Source organism: Astatotilapia calliptera, chromosome 15, assembly GCF_964374335.1.
Source record: "Astatotilapia calliptera chromosome 15, fAstCal68.1, whole genome shotgun sequence".
NCBI lineage: Eukaryota > Metazoa > Chordata > Actinopteri > Cichliformes > Cichlidae > Astatotilapia > Astatotilapia calliptera.
Window position 1 is genome coordinate 33,191,574 of NC_137436.1, and position 21,246 is coordinate 33,212,819.

General features: G+C 39.5%; 1 protein-coding gene across 4 annotated transcripts in view; it reads right to left on the minus strand.

Annotated features, from left to right (window-relative positions):
- The window catches only part of ankrd6b (ankyrin repeat domain 6b), an 80,573-nt gene that overhangs the window by 11,601 nt on the left and 47,726 nt on the right, over positions 1-21,246 (minus strand). For all 4 annotated transcript variants that reach the window (XM_026194167.2, XM_026194166.2, XM_026194165.2 and 1 more), the window contains 8 exons: positions 17,546-17,644; positions 9,461-9,559; positions 8,934-9,032; positions 6,625-6,723; positions 3,891-3,989; positions 2,603-2,680; positions 2,147-2,251; positions 997-1,110 (listed from right to left, as the gene is read on the minus strand). In XM_026194167.2, the coding sequence (XP_026049952.1) occupies positions 997-1,110; positions 2,147-2,251; positions 2,603-2,680; positions 3,891-3,989; positions 6,625-6,723; positions 8,934-9,032; positions 9,461-9,559; positions 17,546-17,644 (792 nt within the window). The remainder of the gene's footprint in view (positions 1-996; positions 1,111-2,146; positions 2,252-2,602; positions 2,681-3,890; positions 3,990-6,624; positions 6,724-8,933; positions 9,033-9,460; positions 9,560-17,545; positions 17,645-21,246) is intronic.

Sequence of the window (21,246 nt, forward strand, 5' to 3'; positions counted from 1 at the left end):
GACAAGCATGTAAAAACTGACATAAACTAAAAAGCTCCTGGCATGTTTGCATCCATCCTTTACATTACTGCCATCTTGTGGTAGTAGTAGATATTTAACTAACTACGTAGGTAATAATATTTTACAATCCATTGGCTAGGAAGGAGAAAGATAGAAAGATGAAGACATCCATATAGAGTGCAGACAGGCAGGTATTTTTTGATGTGATCCAATTAATTTTGTTAAACTGGTAAATAATGCAGTAAGATGTTTTTGTTTGCGTGTTTAGGCAACAGGGTGGAAAATCATCTGTGTCACCGTGTGTCACTGACTTAAGTTGTATCTATATTTTATGTTATATACTCTATATTATATATGTTGAATGGATATATCGTGATTTATAGTTAGATTAATTCCTCTCGAAGATTAATGGTTCATGCTAACACTATGCATCAAGTCTTATGACCTGTTGCTCTGCAGTGACCATAAAACTGCAATAGTTAACCAACACTATGTGGTCGTAAGTTATTAATTCATGAGTAACAAGTAATTGATTTTGGCTACAAAAATATCCTGCTGGCCATAAATAAGTTGCAATCGGAATTACCTCTAACCATAAATGTGTCCGAAAGATGCCAAAATATCCCTTCTCTCTATATCTTTCTGTTACGCCTTGTCTTTGTCATTGTCTGTCTTTGTCTGCTGCTTGTGCAACACCAGGGCTGTACACCCCAGGTTTGCTTGGTTTTTGCTGTGCTGTTCTTGGGTCTAGAAACTCATTAAACTGTTTCAACCTTCTCTGCTCTTCTCCAGAGGACAATTTTTCAGTGGTTTTAAATGGTTTTTAAATGGATCTAAAAAGGTGACTTCCTGTGACCAGCTGGACAAAGTCCAGGACAAACCTGGGATAGTTTCTTCTGAGGTTAGCCCTCATTACTGGTTACTTTCGCTTTTTTTTTTTTTTTTTTAAAGGTTTTTATTCCATGGTTTATTCCATATTTATATGCACGGTCTTACCTTTTTTTTCCGCTTCCTGTTCTTTCCTCTCCTGGCGTTAGACTCAGTTACCTTAGTGTGTTTGCAGGCAGCTTGGTCACTGCTCTGGCTGTCGCCTGCAGCAGATACACTACTCTGTAGAACGAGAGGAAGGTTTATCTAAGCAGGTTCCAGAAACATTTAAACAGTATGAAAGATTTTAAAGTGGACATTATGAGACATATTGTGGATTTTTGTCTTTTCCCTTTTCTTTTTTCAATAATTCAAGTCTACAATTCTATCAAAATCGCAGTGTTCCCAATCGTTTCCTTTGCTATATTCAGTGGAATATTCAGTGGCAAGGACATTTCACGACTGGATTTGTGCACAGGTGGCATCCTATTAAGGTACCACACTGGAATTCACTAAAGTCCTGAGAGCAACTCATTCTTTCGTAAATGTTTATAGAAAAAGTCAAGCATGCCCTGGTGTCAAATTGTATATACTTGTGGCCATGAAAGTGATAGGAACACCTGAATTCAGTGATTTGGATGGGTGAGTGCATACTTTTGGCCAATTCAGTTCATGTCAATTCAGTTTTATTTCTATAGCACCAAATCACAACAACAGTCACCGCAAGGCGCTTTATATTGTAAGGTAAAGACCATACAATCAGACATCCGTCTTTGAGCAAGCACTTTGGCGACAGTTGGGAAGGAAAAACTCCCTTTTAACAGGAAGAAACCTCCAGCAGAACCAGGATCAGCGACAGGCAGCCATCTGTCATGACCACCTGGGGGTGAGCAGAGGGAGACAAGACAAAAGACATGCTGTAGAAGTGTGCCAGAGATGAATAATAACTCCTAATTAAATGCAGAGTGGTGTATAAAAACATGGTGAGTGAAAAGGGGTGAGAGAAGGAGAAACTAATTCCTGGCACACAATGATGTTGGCACTCTTGCTAACTCTAGCTAAAGGATATGATAAAGGCATTGTCCCCACAAAAATATAAAAATCCTTAGGGCTAGTACTGTGTGTGGCCAACGCCAGAGATATGTGGAAACAACCCTGACTCCCCTCCTCCATAAAAAAACATTCCTGCTCATTCCAGTTTTTGCTCACATTTTCCTATTTTTGTGATGAAGTCTACATTCAGTAAGTTTCAGCTACACTGACACTTAAGTATATTTACCTTACAGGGTAGCATCGCATTTCTAGGCACTGACTGAGCCCGACCTTCTGCCTTCAGCTCATCTCTCCTCTTCCTTGCTTTCCTGCCACGCACAAAACTTTGCACCTGAACACAAGAAGACACAATTCATCAAGTATGATTTGTGAATTATATATTGTATATATTGTATTGATAAGTATTGATGAGTACAGTTTTTACTGGCTTTTCAAAAAAAATTCAATTTTAGCTGTTAGTATGTTAAATATAGTTTAAGTGATCTGATTCTTTTTTCTTATATGTTGGGCAGTGAAATTTGGTAAAATATGAGCTATAGTTACTAAACATGACAAATAAACCTAGAAAAGCCCACGAGAAAGAAAAATCACACATCACATTTTCATATACGTGGAAAACAATCAAACTATTTATTATAGTTATAAATTATGTCTGCCTGTACTGGTCACAGTGAGAGTTTACCTGGGGTGCTTTAGTCAGTAGAAGAGCTACTTCTGGGTTGTTGTGTTCTCTGGCCTGGTCCAAAGCTGTTAGACCTGCCTGCAGACACCCAGAGATACAAATCAAGACAGACAAAACATGAGTCCACCTTCAGCTGGTCACAGTTTCCTCTCCATTCCATGCAGACCGGATGTTTTCCCTGGCTTGTGGTAAGCAAATTATTAACTTATTTTCTATCACTGTGAACTTAGCAACCTGTTAGTATTGATGGGATATTTTAATGTACAATCTGAACCTTCACACATTTCGGGGTGGCTGTAGCTCAGGCGGTAAAGCAGGTCAACCCTAAGTTGCTCTCCGATGATCCATTGGAGTATGAATATGTGTGAATGTTAGTACGCACTTCTGCAAGTGCTTGTATGAATGGGTGCTCCAGAAGAGTAGAAAAGCGCTATATAAGAATCAGTCCATTTAACATTTCATTATATGAAATGACATCTCCAAAAAAGGTATAATGACTTGTAATGCGATTAGAGAATTTCCAGCTACTGATGGTCAATTGCTCAAATGCTTTTCAAGGTGCTACCTGCTGCTTCTACAAAGAAATGGTGAATAGCACAGCTTTGAGTTAAAAGCAAGAAGCAGGGACTGGCAGCAAGCTGATGGAGGAAGTGGATGCATTGTGAGACCCTATCCCAAGTCAACCCACTACAATTTCTTAACTCCTTTTTCAGTTATTTTGACAAGTGAGTGGAAGGAGAAATGATGTAGTCATAGATGTTAATTCCTGTTAGAATTTATCATATTTAATATGGATCTGACATCATTATCAATATGTCTGCCTTTAAAAAAATACTGGCACTCGCCAGTGCTAATCCACAGCCTCCTGTTAGGCATACCTATGGTTTCAATTTCAAAATTCTATGCTGGCTTGTTGTCAACTCATGGCAGTCACAAGATTTTCAGAAAACCTGACCTCTGACCTTGAGGTTGAGTCCCCTGAGATTCTAACTTGTGACAGACAAAGACAATAATGAGGAGCTGACTAAAATGTGATCCAACAAGGACATATTAGTGGCTGGATATAGTTGGAGAAATACACAAATTAGAAAAACTGAGCCATTCCTTGAGGACTAAAGCAGGAACTCATAGAAAATCATAGGCCAACCTCAACTCAAGACATTTTTTATAAATTTCTATAAAACTCGTGAACATTTTAGACAACAGAAAGTGCCACTTATAACTACTATGGTTTTTCAATGTGCTAAAATTAAAGACATGCTTCTCCTGAGTCTACAGAGACACTCACATTGTTGTTGATGCGACTGTCTGCTCCAGCCTCCAGCAGCAGGCGTATCGCCTTCTTATGATTCAGTGTAGCTGCCACATGTAGCGGAGTGTCTCCAGCCTGTGTGCATCACACACAGACATGCACATGAATATGAAACAAATACATCAATATTAAAAACAAAGGAGAAAGGAGTGCTTCCTGGATTTAAATTGTGTCTCTTTGAGGTGCTCTTTGGAAGGGATAAATAGGCTAAATCATCAAAGAACAATCCTTCTCAAATAAATGCACCGTGCATTTATTTGAGAAGGATTGTTCTTTGATGATGTTTGACATAAAAAAGGTCTGTTAGGTAATGTTAATATAAGTTTAACCTTAACTTGAAGATCTCAAACAGATGCCAGTTCTTTATTATTGTGGTCTATTAAACAATGCAATTACTAATCCAATTCCAAAAAAGTTGGGATCCTGTGTAAAATGTAAATAGCAACAAAATGCTATGATTTACAAATCATAAAACAGTATTTTATTTACAAGAGAACATAAAAAGCATACTGATTATTAACTATGAGCTATATACCTGAATAAAAAGGTTATTTCAGTTAACTTCTTCATTTATTAATTTTGATCTTAATATGACTCAGTCAACATAATATCCTCACTCCTCCATGTTAATCTTACCTTATATGATGTATATAATCTCATCCTTAACATGCAAATCCCCACCTTATATGGTTCATTTAATCTACTAGTTATAATTTCATTATATATTTTTACAAGTTCAACTAATATGATATATGTAATCATGTGGAAAAATGTGTCTCCCTTTCCATGAATCACTGCCTTATCATGGAGGAGGGGTTATATTGTTGGGGGGCTTTGCTGCCTACTGGTAGGGTCTCCCATGGAAAATTGGTCCAGGGTGAGGAACCAGACAAAGGGCGATTCAGAAGACCTTGCCAGTACAAGATCAAGGGAACAGCTAAACCCCTTCTCAGGATAGGGTTACTGGGACCCCGCCATGGAGCCTAGCCTGGGAAGGGTACCCGAGGGCAAGCACCTGGTGACCAGGCTTTGGCCTATGGAGCCTGGCCGAGAGCAGCCCAAAGAAGGGACATGGAACGACCTTCCTGTAGACCCAGCACCCACAGAAGGCACTGTGTGCCAGTTGTCAGCCAAGGGCAGAGACCCTGGTGGACCAATTCCAGGTACCGATGCTAGCGCTGGGGACATGGAATGTGGGGAAGGAAACTAAACTACTGCATAAGGCTAAATATAGTTGGGCTCAACTCAATGCACAGCTTGGGCTCTTGAACCAGTCCGGAGTTGCCCTTGGTGAGAGGCAGCAGGCTAGGGTGGGCATCCTGGGATCCCCTTGGCTTGCTGCCTGTATGTTGGTTTGTTTGTTTTTTTCCCGGTGGTAGAGAGGGACTGTTCCCTGTGCCTTTGTGTCAGGGAACTATTCCTAACTGTTGTCTGCACTTATGCACCAAACAGCAGTTAAGAGTACCCTAACACTCTGTTGTCCCAGTGTCAGACACTCATGTGGGGATTTAGGGCCGTACCGCTAGTAGTGTTTTCCATCTTCAAGAAGGTGGACTGGAGGGTGTCCTCCAACCCTCCGTGAACACACTCCCTGGGGAAAATCTATGCCAGGGTGGTGGAAAGGAGAGTCCATCTGTTAGTTGAACCTCAGATACAGGAGGAACAATGCGGTTTTCGTCCGGGCTGCGGAACACTGGACCTAGCCTCTTAAGGATATTTCAGGGTGGGTGGGAGTTTGCTCAACCAGTCTACATGTGTTTTGTGGGAGTATTCTATGGGAGGTGCTTCGGGTGTATGGGGTGTCTAGCTTGATGTTATGAGCCATTTGGTCCTTATAGAACCACTGCAAGAGCTTCATTCACATTGCAAATCATGCTCTGCACCGGAGGGTTCGAGTTAGGGTTCAGGACCGGCCAGTGGAGCACCTTTGGCTCGGGCAAACCAGGACCAGACGGCAGTGCTGTGACCTCTTGCCTGTATTCCTGATGCTGGGGTTGCACAGGGCACACAGCTTGCGGTGCTAGAGCCTGAAGGACACCCATTATCTGAGCCCGCATCAGAACCCAAGGCTGCCAGGCAGCCCCCACCAGCACCTGAATTTGAGCCTGAATCAGCGAGTCCTGCATCAGCAGAATTCAACCCCCAAAAATCAGTACTTGTTGGCCTCAAGCAACCAGAACCTGCGTCCGAGGTTTCCACATCACCAGAGTCCGAGGCCCTCTGACGCCAGCCAAAATAGTCACTTGTAGTGCATTCATAAATGATTTAAGTTTGTCATGAAAAACTTCACTAGGTTAATAAGAAACTGTATTAAAAGTAATCATCAGCACTTAGGAACCAAATTATGCCTGACTGGTCAGGTTGTATTCCTAGGTTTGCGTGTCTGCAATAAGTGGGGCTTAGAATAAAAATATTAACACACTTTATGTCAAATACAGGAATAAACTTGTTCTTTCTGTTGAGTGCATGTATACAGCACCAACTATAAAGTCAAGGCACTTTTTATTATATGGTAAAGACCCTATGATATTACAAAGAGAACTCCAACTATCAGAAAAACAAGCACTTGATTATAGTGGATAGAAAGAGCTACTAAAAAAACTTCTATAATTCAAACGTGATTTTTTTCACATTACAGGAAAAAAGTTCCAATTAATTTTTCATCAAGTAGCTTTTACCAGAAAAATGCCCCAGTCAGTCCACAACTCACCAAATTCTTCTCTGACACAGAGCAATATGCTCCCAGCAAGATACGAATCACAGCCAGATGATTGTAGCGGGCCGCCACATGTAGACAGGTATCACCTGCCTGCAAGAAATAATCACTGGTAAATAATTTTACAGCATTCACATTCCTCAGGTCAAGGTAGTAAATCTCCCCAAACACAGTGTAAGAGATTTACTACCTTCACTCTCAAAGCAGATACCACACATAGCCTAGGACTCTGTGTGGGGGACCACGTTATCGATGCTGTCCAGCACTTGAATGTTGCTGACAGTATTCAACTTTTTTTTTAAAAGAAGAAAAAACAAGTTCATTTGTTTTTGAAGCTCAAACAATCAAGGTTTGGAAATATATAACAATATTACAAATAGTATATTATGAATAATAATATAACACAGAGCACAGTATGTAGGGCACGCAGCACACACACAAATATAATCCTATTATAAATAATAATATAACACATTAACACATTAAGATTAACTTAAGGCATCTATGAGTCATTAAAGGCATTACCATGCAATAAATGAATCAACTCTGGCCCTGCTGTTGTGACAATTCTTGCCTTCTCTGTACCTAACAAATGCACTGTCTGAAAAAGATCAGATCTTTAAGAACAAAAGAGGTCGTATATATTTTTCTTTCAAGTTTATATTTTTTAAATTCAAACTCAAAATAATAATCAGCAGTAGTGATTGTTTTATTATTATTTTACTATTCTATAAGTATGGTGCACTTGGATGCTTACAACACAGAGTGTGAACTTTGCTAGGATTTTAAAATCAGTACCATTTATTTGCATGAAAGTTATATCAATAAATATTAATACATGAAGATTGGAAAATTTTTCCACTATACTTTTTTATAGTTTACTATATCTGCTGATGTGTTAATAATGAAGAAAAACGACAACAAGTAAAGTCACACAAATAAAGTGCATTTTGCGATGATGAGCATTGAGCTTTGGAGGTTCAGCAGAACACAGTGATTAAGTACATGTCACGTCGGTGTGTGGAGAGAGGGAGGAGAGAGGACCCAAAAACAGGACTTGCAGGCTTATGAAGGCTGTGGACGGTGTTTATTGTGAAGACAGGATAAACAGAATATGAGACGACTGACTGAATGACTGGCTGGCAGAATTGAACTGAACTTACCTGACAACACACAACTGATGATGACAAGACAAGGAACTTAGGGAAATTTAGGGCTTAAATACACAAGTTGATGATGATGATAAGAGACAGGAGAGTACACAGCTGAACTAAATCGAACTAATGACACATGGGAAGTAGCACCAAACATAATGCACTAAGGCTACGTTCACACTGCAGGTCTTAATGCTCAATTCCGATTTTTTGATCAAATCCATTTTTTTTGTCTGCTCGTTCACACTACAAATAAAATGTGACAGCAAACGCACTCTAGTGTGAACCCTCAAAGCGGCCCGCATGCGCAAAAGAAGACGTCACACACAACGCCTCTGTTTAGACCCAGACCAAACAGTATTGTTTGACTGATGGCCCTTAATATAAAGACTTGTTTCAGACTTTACATTTCCCAATTTTGCTTTAAGTTATAAAGTTATTTTGTTATTTATATATGGCCTAATAATGATCCTTATTGCTGTTTTAGAGAGGAGTGGTGCTTCAAAGGATAGCTGCAGATTTCTGTTAGAGTCTGCAGATTGTACAGTACAAATAAAATGTTCACGTTTCTCCAACGCTGTCTTCCCAACAGTTTCACTGGATGGCCAGGAAGCGTTCTCGGGCGCTTTTTCGCGCGCTGATAATTGGCGTCTGTCTTGTGTCAGTGACGTAAAAGACGAATTTAATGCGACATGACCATTCAAACAGCAGTCGCTTTCTAAAACATCAGATATGTATCGGATTCAGTACCACACACGAAAGTGACCTGGGTCGGATTTGAAAATATCGGATTTGTGCTGTTCACACTGTCATACCATGATCAGATATTGGTCGCATAGGATCAGAAAAGTCGAATTTGATGCGCTTTCGTCTGCAATGTGCACGTAGCCAAAGACAGAGGCTAACACAATAAAACAGGACTCAAATGGAAAAAAAACAGTCTCAAAGTACAAAGTGAAAACACTGGGTCAACGAACCAGAAACCCTGACAGTACAAGATCTGCATACAAATTAAGAACACCAAACACCTGACAAACTATCTTTTTCTCACACTTCACTGCCAGAGTGGATATTAGGGTTCCATAGCCTGCCAAATTTAATCTCTGAACAGGAACAACTACCAGACACTTGCAAATGCACATAACTTACATGATTTTTGCTGTCAGGTCTGGATCCACCCAATAACAGAACCTTGGTGCTCTGAGCATGACCATTCTGACATGCAAGGTGGAGAGGTGTATTTCCTGCCTGCAAACAGGAGCAGAGAGAGTATGACATTTACTGGTGTTCCCTGGAGATACTTTTGTTGCAGTGACATATACCATATATTTATATCGTCTTTTTCAGGAAGAAGTATTACAGTATAAAAACTGACTCACAGTCCTCAAGCATTCACAGACTGGCTGTATTGACAAAATTTTAAATAACACAGACAAAAACTAAACACATTTTTTACCAGCGTCTTTAGTAGAAAATGTCTTAATCTATTTTTTTTCCAAGTATAGATTATAGCCCCAGTTTTCTTTATTGCCTAAAGCCTAGTTTTTAATTTCAACGATCAAGCATATCTTTCACACTATAAGATTTTTGTTATATTTGGTTAACTACAACAATGTTGATTAGAACTTTCAGCTAATGTATTCAGTGCTCTGATCTCAGGTTAAGTCTAGGTTCACCTTGTTTTTGGTATAAACATTGGCTCCAGCTTTCACCAGCAATTTCACAGATTGAGTGAAGCCATGCCAGGACACCTCATGGAGAGCAGTATTGCCATCCTGACAGAAGACAAAAAGGCAAATGAACAACAAACAGATTGATGTTTACAACTCTGTCAACTCAAACTGAAGAGAAGCTTAATTTTATCAAGTTTCAATTTTATTCAATTAAATTTTAGTTATGCAGTACCAAATCACAACAACAGTCACCCCTAAATCAGAATCAGAATCAGAATACTTTATTGATCCCTGGGGGAAATTATTTTTTGTTACAGTGCTCCATTTTAAACCAACATTAAGACAAGACAGACAATACGCTAACTAAGAATAGTACAATATATACATATATATACATACATACATACATAAGTCACTTATAAATAAATATTTGGAAAAGAAACATGTGTAGTTGTAGCAGCAAACAATGTGTTAAGTGGATGCGTTGTACAGGGAGATGGCCACAGGCAGGAATGATTTCCTGTGTCGTTCAGTGGTGCTTTTCGGTAATCTCAGTCTCTCACTGAACGAGCTCCTGTGACTGACCAACATGTCATGGAGTGGGTGGGAGGTGTTATTAAAAACCTTATAAACAATATAAGAGTAGACCTACTAACATAAGGCTACTAACAAAGCAGCAACCACCAAATACCTGCACAGAGTAAGCCAAGTCCAGAGGAGTCAGCTGAACGAGAAGAACAACATCCAGGCAATCAACACCTACATGCTGCTAGCACATTGCTGCTGGGTTAATAAGGTGGCCAAAGAAGGAGATAGAAGCCACTGACAAGAAATTTCCTTATCATGCATGGAGGGTTTCAACTAATGGTGCAACGGATCACGGTTGATCCGTAATCCGAACCGATCTCACTCCACGGTTCGGCACGCACGTGATCCAAAGATTCGAAAAAGAAGAAAAAAATATGTGTATGGTGCGCGTGGTCAGTCTGTCAAGCGATAGCTATGGCCAGCGATAGCTATGGCCAGCGATAGCTATGGCCGCCAGCGATAGCTATGGCCGCCAGCGATAGCTATGGCCAGCGCTAGCGGTCCAAGTGGAGGAGCAGAGGAGTTAGCTGTATTTAAGCAGCCCTTTGCTGCCCAATCTGACCAGGCTAAAGCTATTACAAAAGCTATTGGGGTGTTTAGCTGCAGACGGTAGGCTGTACTCTGTTGTGCAAAACAAGGGTTTAAACTAGTCAACGTGTTAGTTAACGCATTGACGCCGTGCAGCCCCACGCACAGGAAGATCCGCGGTAACTAGTTAACGGAGATTTGCCGCGTCAATGCAGTTATGGCATTAATGTCATTTTAACGAGATTTACGCTATTTACGCTACACTATGATGAACGTGCTTGAGCCACGCTATGACATTCCGTTGCGCGTCCACTTCAGTGACAAGATCAGTCCAAGCATGTATGAGCAGGAAAAGTTTAAAGTTATGGCTGAACTGTCCCAGGCATCTTCTGTTGCCCAAAATACAAATGGGTGGATCTCCAGGGCAACGGAAAGCTACGTGACCATGACCGCTCATTATATCACAGCGGAGTGGCAGATAGAAAGCCCTGTACTGCCCTATATTGCATCTTAATTTGTTTTTATATAATTGCGTGGAATGATTCTTGAGTTGAATGTTTTTTAATAGGCAAAAAATACTTAAATAAGTCTTCTTTTTTTTCTGCTGATCCGAAAATTGATCCGATCTGTGAGGAAAAAAACGTGATCCGATCCGAACCGTGAGACTTTTCATCAGTTGCACCACTAGTTTCAACCCAAGTCCAGCACCATTAGACTGTATGCTAAATGGAAAGAAAGAAGATTTTCAGAACCACTATCCAGAATGAAACAACACAAATCCATTAGAAAGAGTACATCAGAAAGATGAACACAACAGATAACGTGCATATTGACTATCTCAGGCAGCAGAAACACAAGAAAGAAAAGGGGCAAGAAGAGGAACCATCATGGAAGGACAGGCCCCTGGACAGCATGTACCAGCAGTAGATAAAAGAAGTGGCTGATATTGGAGGTCTCTTCTGCCAAAACCCATTTTGGTTGTGTCCACCATTGTTAAAACTTGCTTTGTGGGGGAATTTTCAGATTTCTGGAATTTTGTCTCTAACCTTATATAAAACATCTCAAGGTGACTGTTGTTGTGAATTGCAATTATACATTATACAAAATGTACTAAACGGAAACTAAAAAGTCTGAAAGTAGGAAGCAAAAAAGTAATTTAACAGTAACTAGAAAAATTTGCATTTCCTGCGAAAATGCAGTGTGGATGCTTTAAAGCTGAAGCTGTATGCAAAAAGTAGCTGAAAAAGCTGAAAAGTTGCAGAAATTGTAAAAACTTTGCAGAAGCAAAGGAACTTTGCTAAAATGGAATAACTTAGCAGAACTGCAATATCTTAGAGGAAACATAATACTTGGCAGAAATATAATAGCATAGCAGAACTTAGCAGAAATATTGTAACTTACCAGAAACATAACTTCTCAAAAATACAAGAATTTAGGAGAAATAGTATAAGATAACAGAAAGAATATATTTAGACAAAAATACTTAAGCATTACAGAAACACTATGATTTAGAAAAATAGTACAACATAGCAGAAATACTGTGATTTACCAGAGACACTGTGATGAACTATGAATATTGTAATTTTAAATTAAGACTATGTTTTAGCACAAATATTATAATTTGGCAGAAATACTATGATACAGCACAAATACTCTGGTTTAGCACAAATATTATAACATAGCAGAAATACAATTATATAGCAGAAATGCTATATTTAGAAAGAAAAATATAATATAGTAGAAATAGTATGATTGAGCAGAAATACTACAATATAGCATAATAACAATGATTTAGCAGAAATACTATGATTGAGCAGAAGTACTAAGATGTAGTAAAAGTACTTTGATTTAACAGAAATACAATTATGGAGGAGTAATACTTTAAAATGGGAGAAATATTGATACACACACACACATACACAGAGCCTAAAGGTAAGAGTATTTGTGCCATGGAGTGTTAAGAATGTGAGGTCCATATTAGAAAAGCTGGTAAAATCATAAAAGTTTGCAGAATTGTAATAAATGATGAATATGAATTACTGGTCTGTGACAGTGTATTAATTTGTAGGGAAAAAAACATGTTGACCAAGGTGGAATCGAACCCACGATCTTTGGCTTGCAGACTCGTGTCATTACCAACTGTGCCACTGGGAAAGAGAGGAGCCGTTTTGAAAAACAGGGTGATGAGCAGTCAGAATTAGATCCCGGTGAGAGGCGAAAAACGCAGTTTTTTGGAGTTACAAAACGTTGTGTAACTCAAAAACTAGGTGGACTAGAGGCATAATTCTTGTACTGGGTGAATCAGCGGACTTTGGTGTACTTTGACTGCGATTTTCATTGCTCTTTGTACAACCGTCGCTGAGATATGACGAGAGAGGAAACGGAAGACCTCAGACATGATTGGCTGGCTGGGAAGCCGTGCAGGCCCTGATATGTGATATGTGTCTGAGTCCGCACAGAGGATTGGCTGCCTGGCAGAAATATATAGAAATAGTATGATTAAGCATAAATACTACATTTAGCAGAAATACTATATTAAGCACAAATCCTATAAAAAGCAGAAATACTATATTAAGCACAAATCCTATAAAAAGCAGAAATACTATATTAAGCACAAATCCTATAAAAAGCAGAAATACTATATTAAGCACAAATCCTATTAAAAGCAGAAATAGTATATTAAGCACAAATCTTATAAAATAGCAGAAATAGTATGATTTAGCACAATAGTAATAAGTTAAACAGAAAAATTGGAAAAGCAAAATGGACAGCTGAAGAAATGCTGAACATGCTGAGGGTCCCTCAAATATACTTGTTAAATGAAAAAAATCAGCAAAAAAATATATAACAGCCACACAATCAGATACAAGATCCAATTCAGTCAACCAGTCTAAATATATTGAATTTGAATCTTAGAATGAGATCATCCCATTAAAAGGCCTTCTCTCTCTCTCTCTCTCTCTCTCTCTCTCTCTGTCACACACACACACACACACACACACACACACACACACACACACACACACACACACACACACACACACACACACACAGGGAGAGAGAAGTAAGTTTCTAGCTCAGTCAGCCTGGGAGCTGCTGAATTTGAATCCACCAATCAGAGAGCCTGTGCACTTTTTCCCGCCAAAACAGGTGCATCTATTTACACACGCAGCACAGAGAGACACAGGATTATCCGGTTGTTCAGTCTGACGTCACTAGCCGTGTCTGGGTCTAAACTCCGCTGCAGGTCCATATATCAAACGATCACTATGGCATTACTGAGAGTTGAAAAACTGTCTAAAGTCTTTCATCTTTAATAAAATGATCAGCGTTCTGCTCTACCAGGTGTAACAATTGAGTTTAACATCCAGGCATCCATGAAAACAGAATTTATGACATTTAACGGAGTTAGAAGTTAGCAGGGAGTTAGCTCGCTAGCTTCTATCTAAATACAATATAGCATGTCCTGACTGCGGGGTTTTGGAAACAAATTAAAACGTACAGCTCTGTTATCACTTCCAACATAAATGAAGACAGAAAGCTAAACAGCAGTGATGTTTGTAGGGTTACTGAAGTTTGGCTAGCTGGTATATAATGATGTGCTACGTGACCGCTAGCGACACAGCTATGTTAGCATAATATAAACAAGCTAACTTTTTTTCCACTTGATAAAAGTTACCGTGAGTGTTCTCGGTGGTCAGGAACAAATGTAATTGCATGGCAGGATGCTGTAAACGGACCAAACTTCAGCCAGGAGAACAACTGAGATAATCCATCCACAATACGAGGTTAGTCATTCATATACTGCTGCATGGGCTGGGCTGTAGTTACATCGTAAGGTTTTAAAAACTGAGCTTAAATAAATGATTAGCGGTAATAAAAGCCGAGGGAGGTCAACAGTGATCGCTGACTGTTTTAGGAGCTTTTTGAGATCAAATAGAAGAAAATACATAACATTAAACATGTTAACAACACAAATGCCATATTAAACGCAGACTACTTTAGACCCGGAAGTAGGATTCGTCGCGTCATCACTGAACAACCGGATTGCAGTCTATTTCTCATAATGACGACTCCCCTCAAACAAATGACCATAATTTCCTAACCGTAGGGGCTAGAGCGGTCATTCTTACACCGTTTTGTTCAGAAGAGATGGGGGAATCTTCAAGTGTTGACAATTTATCATTAAAATATGAATTTTTAGAGATATATGACATGGATGACTTGTTGACTTAGAAGCCACGAATTCCCAAATATGCAAATTTGAATGCCTCAGACCACATATATGATTGGCTGGCTGGGAAGCCGTGCAGGCCCTGATTTGTGGATTTGAATTCCTCAGCCCTCAGATATGATTGGCTGGCTTAGAAGCCATGAAGGCCCCAATATGCAAATTTGAATGCCTCAGGACACATATATGATTGGCTGGGAAGCCGTGCAGGCCCTGATTTGAAAATTTGAATGTCTCAGTCCTCACAGAGGATTGGCTGCCTGGGGACCTGGCAGAAATATATAGAAATACTATGATTAAGCATAAATACTACATTTAGTAGAAATACTATGTTTTAGCACAAATACTATAAAAAGCAGAAATACTATAATTTAGCAGAAATACTATATTAAGCACAAATAGTATAAAAAGCAGAAATAGTATGATTAAGCATAAACACTACATTTAGTAGAAATACTATGTTTGAGCAAAAATCCTATAAAAAGCAGAAATACTATATTAGGCACAAATCCTATAAAAAGCAGAAATAGTATGATTAAGCATAAATACTACATTTAGTAGAAATACTATGTTTTAGCACAAATAGTATAAAAAGCATAAATACTGTAATTTAGCAGAAATACTATATTAGGCACAAATTCTATGAAAAGCAGAAATAGTATGATTAAGCATAAATACTACATTTAGTAGAAATACTATGTTTTAGCACAAATCCTATAAAAAGCAGAAATACTGTACTATGATTTAGTAGAAAAACTATAAATAATCAGAAATACTATATTTGGCAGAAATACTATATTTTGCACAAATCTTATAAAATAGCAGAAATAGTATGATTTAGCACAATAGTAATAAGTTAAACAGAAAAATTGGAAAAGCAAAATGGACAGCTGAAAAAATGCTGAACATGCTGAGGGTCCCTCAAATATACTTGTTAAATGAAAAAAATCAGCAAAAAAATGCACAGGGAGAGAGAAGTAAGTTTCTAGCTCAGTCAAGCAGCCTGGGAGCTGCTGAATTTGAATCCACCAATCAGAGAGCCTGTGTACTTTTTCCCGCCAAAACAGGTGCATCTGTTTACACACGCAGCACTGAGAGGCACAGGATTATTGCAGCCTATTTCTCATAATGACGACTCCCCTCAAACAAATGACCATAATTTCCTAACCGTAGGGGCTAGAGCAGTCATTCTTACACCGTTTTGTTCAGAAGAGATGGGGGAATCTTCCAGTGTTGACAATTTATCATTAAAATGTGAATTATTAAAGATATTTGACTTCTAATGCACCATAACTGAGTAGAGCAAAGCAAAAACTGCCTTGACTTGCCCTCAAACAACGCTTTGTAACTCGAAATCTATTTGGAGTATCGATATCATTCTTTCACCGTAAGAGACAGCAGGCTTTGGTGAACAGTCATGGAAATTTTCAGGTCTCTGTGGAAATCCAACAAAAAGTTATGACGAGAGAAAAAAGTGGTTCATTTCCAGGGTTTGAAATTTGAAGAAATCTGAGCGACGGACGAATTTCCTACCCTCAAACAAGTCCAACTCATTTCAGAACGGTAATACGTGAGAAAGAAATTCTTGAATTGTGAGCGTCACGAGTGTCTGAAGATATACCGGGACAAGCCTCATGTCTTAACTTTGCTTCGTTAAGGAGATATGACGATTCGAATATGCCTCTCATTACAGAAATGCAGCGGTGATTTTGAACAAACTCTCCATTGACTTTATATGGAGAGTTTTCCGACATTGTGTTGGTCTGAGGAGATTTGCGAAAGTTCTATGAATACCACAACCATGATAGTGACATTTTCGGAAACCCAGCAAAAATACCTATGTTTTGATGTATAATTTGTGGAAGTTGAGTGAAGATTGAGCAAGTAGCAAGAAGTTGTTCGGACATGAAGAGAAGACTGCAAAACCTTCAGTGGCACACTGGAAGCCAAGTGCATAGCAACCATAACAACGCATGTATTTTGTGAAAAATCACAATTTTGCAACTGAAAACTTTAAGAGGCATAAAGGTAAAACGGCAAAAGATTTGAAAAAGCTGAATCATACCTGAATAGCCCAATAATTTGAGAACATTTTAAAGTTTGAATGGTTGTTCTACGTGAAAATATGAGGAAGTAGTTAAGTTTCAGAAACAAGCAAATTTTAGCAGAATTGCAGAAGTTTCCCATTCATTTCAATGGGACAAATTAAGCTTAATATTTTAAAAAGTATAATAGTGAAAAATACCAAAAGACATAGCAGGAATTAGCAGAAATAGCAGAATATTTTAAAATTTGAACGGTGAAAATCGGCTGAAAATTGCAGAAGTAGTTAAGTGCCAAAAAGTGTACGGAAGTCCCAAGAGGAACTCAATAGTGTGGATGCTTAAAGCATCCACACAATAAAGAGAAACAGGAACTCAATAGTGTGGATGCTTAAAGCATCCACACAAATATGAAGACAGTCAACTTTTTTAAATACTGCTTTGCAGCTTGTTGATATTAAAATACTAAACTCATGACTACAGAACAGGTTAAAAAATATATAAATATTTGAAAATATTTATGCACAGAACAAAGCCACTGTATATTTGTTTATTCAGTCTCCAAATTGTGACCATTTAAGTTTATGACTTGATGTGTAGTTCTATAGAAAAACCAAAAGCAAAAAAGTCCAGTTGTAAAGAGGTTCACAGAAAGGAGTTTATTAAATATGAATCTGAAATTATACTAAATGATCATACCTTGTCCTGTCTGTCCAGTGCGCAGCTTTCCTGGATCAGAGCATTGATAATGTCACTGTTTCCCACCACTGCTGCTCTATGTAATGCCGTCTGTTCTCCCTGTCAACAGAAATATAAAGACACAGAACTGACTACTAACACATGGTAACAACACAACACTGATTAACTGTAAAGTGTTTGAGAATCTTGTTACCCCAATTTGCAGTCCTTGCAATGATTCACACACCTCATTCAAATCTATTATTTGAATTTTGTTCAAAGCAATAGGAACTCATATCATTTTAAAATAACAAAACAAGATCATCAGATTTGAAAAATTAACATGCAACCCAGACCCATGAGGGAGGGAGGGATGGATGGCAAGATGGATGAATGGGCGGTCCGTCCATTCATCGTCATCCGTCAATGGATGAAAAGCACGACACATCAGCTATGAACACCATGCAACTGAAATGGAAGACATACCCCATTCCATCAGCTCTGCTTGTTTTACCTTGGGTGTGCAATTGGTTTATTGGCTTTACCATGAGGACTCTACGTGCCTATTACGGAGCCTTCAGTCATACCCTACCTCCATATGTGTACCCATTGCATTGGGCACTATTGCTACATGCTATGTGGGGTGAGAAGATAAAACAGCTAGCAAAAACCCGGGATCCACTAGCTCCTCCTCATTTTCAGAAATCTGGCACTGCTTAGCAATTTTGTTACTCCAACAGGACTTGATTCACAATTTTTAAAGTTACGATATATTTATATGTCTAGATATTTATATATATACACTACTAGTCAAAAGTTTGGAAACACCTTCATTTAATGGTTTGTCCTTATTTTTACCAATTTCTACATTGTAGACACATACTGAAGGTATCAAATATATGAAACAAGATATATGGAATTAACTCTCATCACTCCATTCAAACCACCTACATCTCATCTCCAGCACCAGTGTCTAGACTCCAGGGGGTCCTGCTCTAATCCCCTTCACAGCTGGGGTTCTGTTCTGACAGGACGGGCCAACAGAGTTTAACTGCCAAACATTTATCTGTATTTTGTTAATCAATAAATCATATTCATTCTTTCTAATGATCTGTCCTTATTGAAGGTCAGTCCATCCAGAAAATTGCTAAAACTTTCAATGTGTCCCGACGTGCAGTCGCAAAAACCATCATGCGCTATAACGAAACTGGCTAACATTAGGATCGCCCCAGGAAAGGAAGACCAAGAGTCACTTTTGATGGTGAGGATAAATTCATCTGAGTCACCAGCCTGAGAAATTGCAAGTTAACAGCACTGGAGAGGCAGTGTTGCCAACTTAGCGACTTTGTCGCTATATTTAGCGAGTTTTCAGACCCCTTAGTGACTTTTCTTCTAAAAAAAAGTCGCTAAAAAAAGACGTGAAAGTGCGTATCGCTTTTACTCTCAACAAGCAGCGGGTGCTGTAATGCAGTCAGTTCTTCTTTTACTCTTTTACTCTTATGCTGTTTTGTGGATCACAAGGTTTAAAACTACTTAGAAAAGAATAGAATTCAACTTTATTGTCATTGCACATGCACAGGTACAGGGCAACGAAATGCAGTTTGCATCCATCCAGAAGTGCTTTAGTGATATAGCTATATTACAATATATATTAGCAATAATATAGATAAGTGAGTATATTACAGAAATGGGTCTATTATGGTATGTTATAATGTACACGGTATGAAGTATGTTGTGAATATTCTATAACTATAAGTATGTACAGGCTGTAGTGAGTACAAGCTATGTACAGGCTATGAACAGGATATAAATATGAAAAACTATACAGAATATGAAATAAATAACTTTACAGAAATCTGAGATACACAGCTATACAGAAATGGGAACTATGCAAGTTGTAAACAGTTGTAGGATTAAAAATTATCGAATGTACAGAACGATTAATTACACAGAGCTATACAGTAGTGCAGTTAAGATAAGTGAGGGTGTAGATAGTTTCTACAGAGGCTATATAAAGTGCTAGTGGTTGTGAGTGGTGGTTCAGTCCATGTTATCATTGTGTGTTTGAGGGTACAGTTGTCCATTGTGGGTGAGTTTAACGTGGGTCAGATGTCAGGAGGCAGAGTTCAGGAGTCTGACAGCTGTGGGGAAGAAGCTGTTCCGGTACCTGGTGGTCTTAGTCCGGAGGCTCCTGTGGCGCCTCCCAGAGGGCAGGAGGGTGAAGAGTCCATGTGATGGGTGACTGGGGTCTTTGATGATTTTCCCAGCCCTTTTCAGACACCGCTTCCTGTAGATGTCTTTTATGGCAGGAAGTGGTGCTCCGGTGATGCGCTGGGCAGTTTTCACGACCCTCTGCAACGCCTTCCGGTCCGAGGCAGAGCAGTTCCCATACCAGACTGTTATACAGTTGGTCAGGATGCTCTCGATGGTGCAACAATAGAAGTTCACCAGGATGTCTGAGGACAGGTGGTTCTTCCTCAGAGTCCTCAAGAAGAAGAGGCGCTGGTGAGCCTTCTTGACCAGCTTGGAGCAGTTGGTCGTCCAGGTGAGATCCTCGGAGATGTGGACTCCCAGGAACTTGAAGCTGCTCACACGCTCCACAGCCGTCCCCTTAATGTGGATGGGTGGATGTGGGTCAGCATTCCTCCTGTAGTCCACGATGAGCTCCTTGGTCTTCTCGGTGTTAAGCAGCAGGTTGTTTCTGTTGCACCACTCAGCCAGACGATCCACCTCCTCCCTGTAGGCGGCCTCATCGTTGTCACTGATGAGGCCAATCACTGTGGTGTCATCTGCAAACTTAATGATGGTGTTGGAACCATCAGCAGGTCTGCAGTCGTGGGTGAAGAGGGAGTAGAGGAAAGGGCTCATCACACAGCCTTGTGGTACACCGGTGTTCATCGTGATTGTAGATGAGCAGCGGTTATCCAGCCGGACATGTTGGGGGCGGTTGGTCAGGAAGTCTAGTAACCATTTGCAGATGAGGGAACTGATGCCCAGGTCTGTCAGTTTCCTGATGAGTTGTGAGGGGTGGATTGTATTGAATGCTGAACTGAAGTCTATAAACAGCATTCTGGCGTAGGTGTTGTTGTTGTCCAGGTGTGAGAGGACAGAGTGCAGTGCGATGGAGACTGCACACACATTTTTATAAACACACACACAAAGTAACTCCACCAGAGTGCCTATTTCGGGTCACTTTTGCCAGTCCAAGCCCGGGTAAAGGAGCAGGGTTGGAATTGTGACATTAAAAAAACAATAATTGCTAAAAGAAATTTAATTTGTAGTTCTAAATAAACTCTAAATGCATTTAGGACATTTTTTACTCACTTTATGTCTCTTCCACGATGTTATTTCTCTCTCCAACAACATAGGTTACAATTAGATTAGCATGACCAATTATGCAAATTAGGCGATGACGTCATTTAGCGACTTCTAGCGACTTTTAGGACAACCAATAGCGATTTTCCTTACTGAGGAGTTGGCAACACTGTGGAGAGGGTCGTGCCAGTGGAGAGGTAATGCGTTGCTTAAGCTTCGACACATGGAAAACAGGGTGGACCTTCATTGTGGGTGGGAGACGTAAACAATAAGTGACCGGATTGATTCTGCCGTGATTTAATACGGGCCAATAAACCTGCGAGTGAGCTTCTTGGCTTCAGTACGGAGTTTCAGGTGTCTCGTGGAGAGCCAGACCCAGTACCCTGGTTGAAATGAATGGCCTGGCC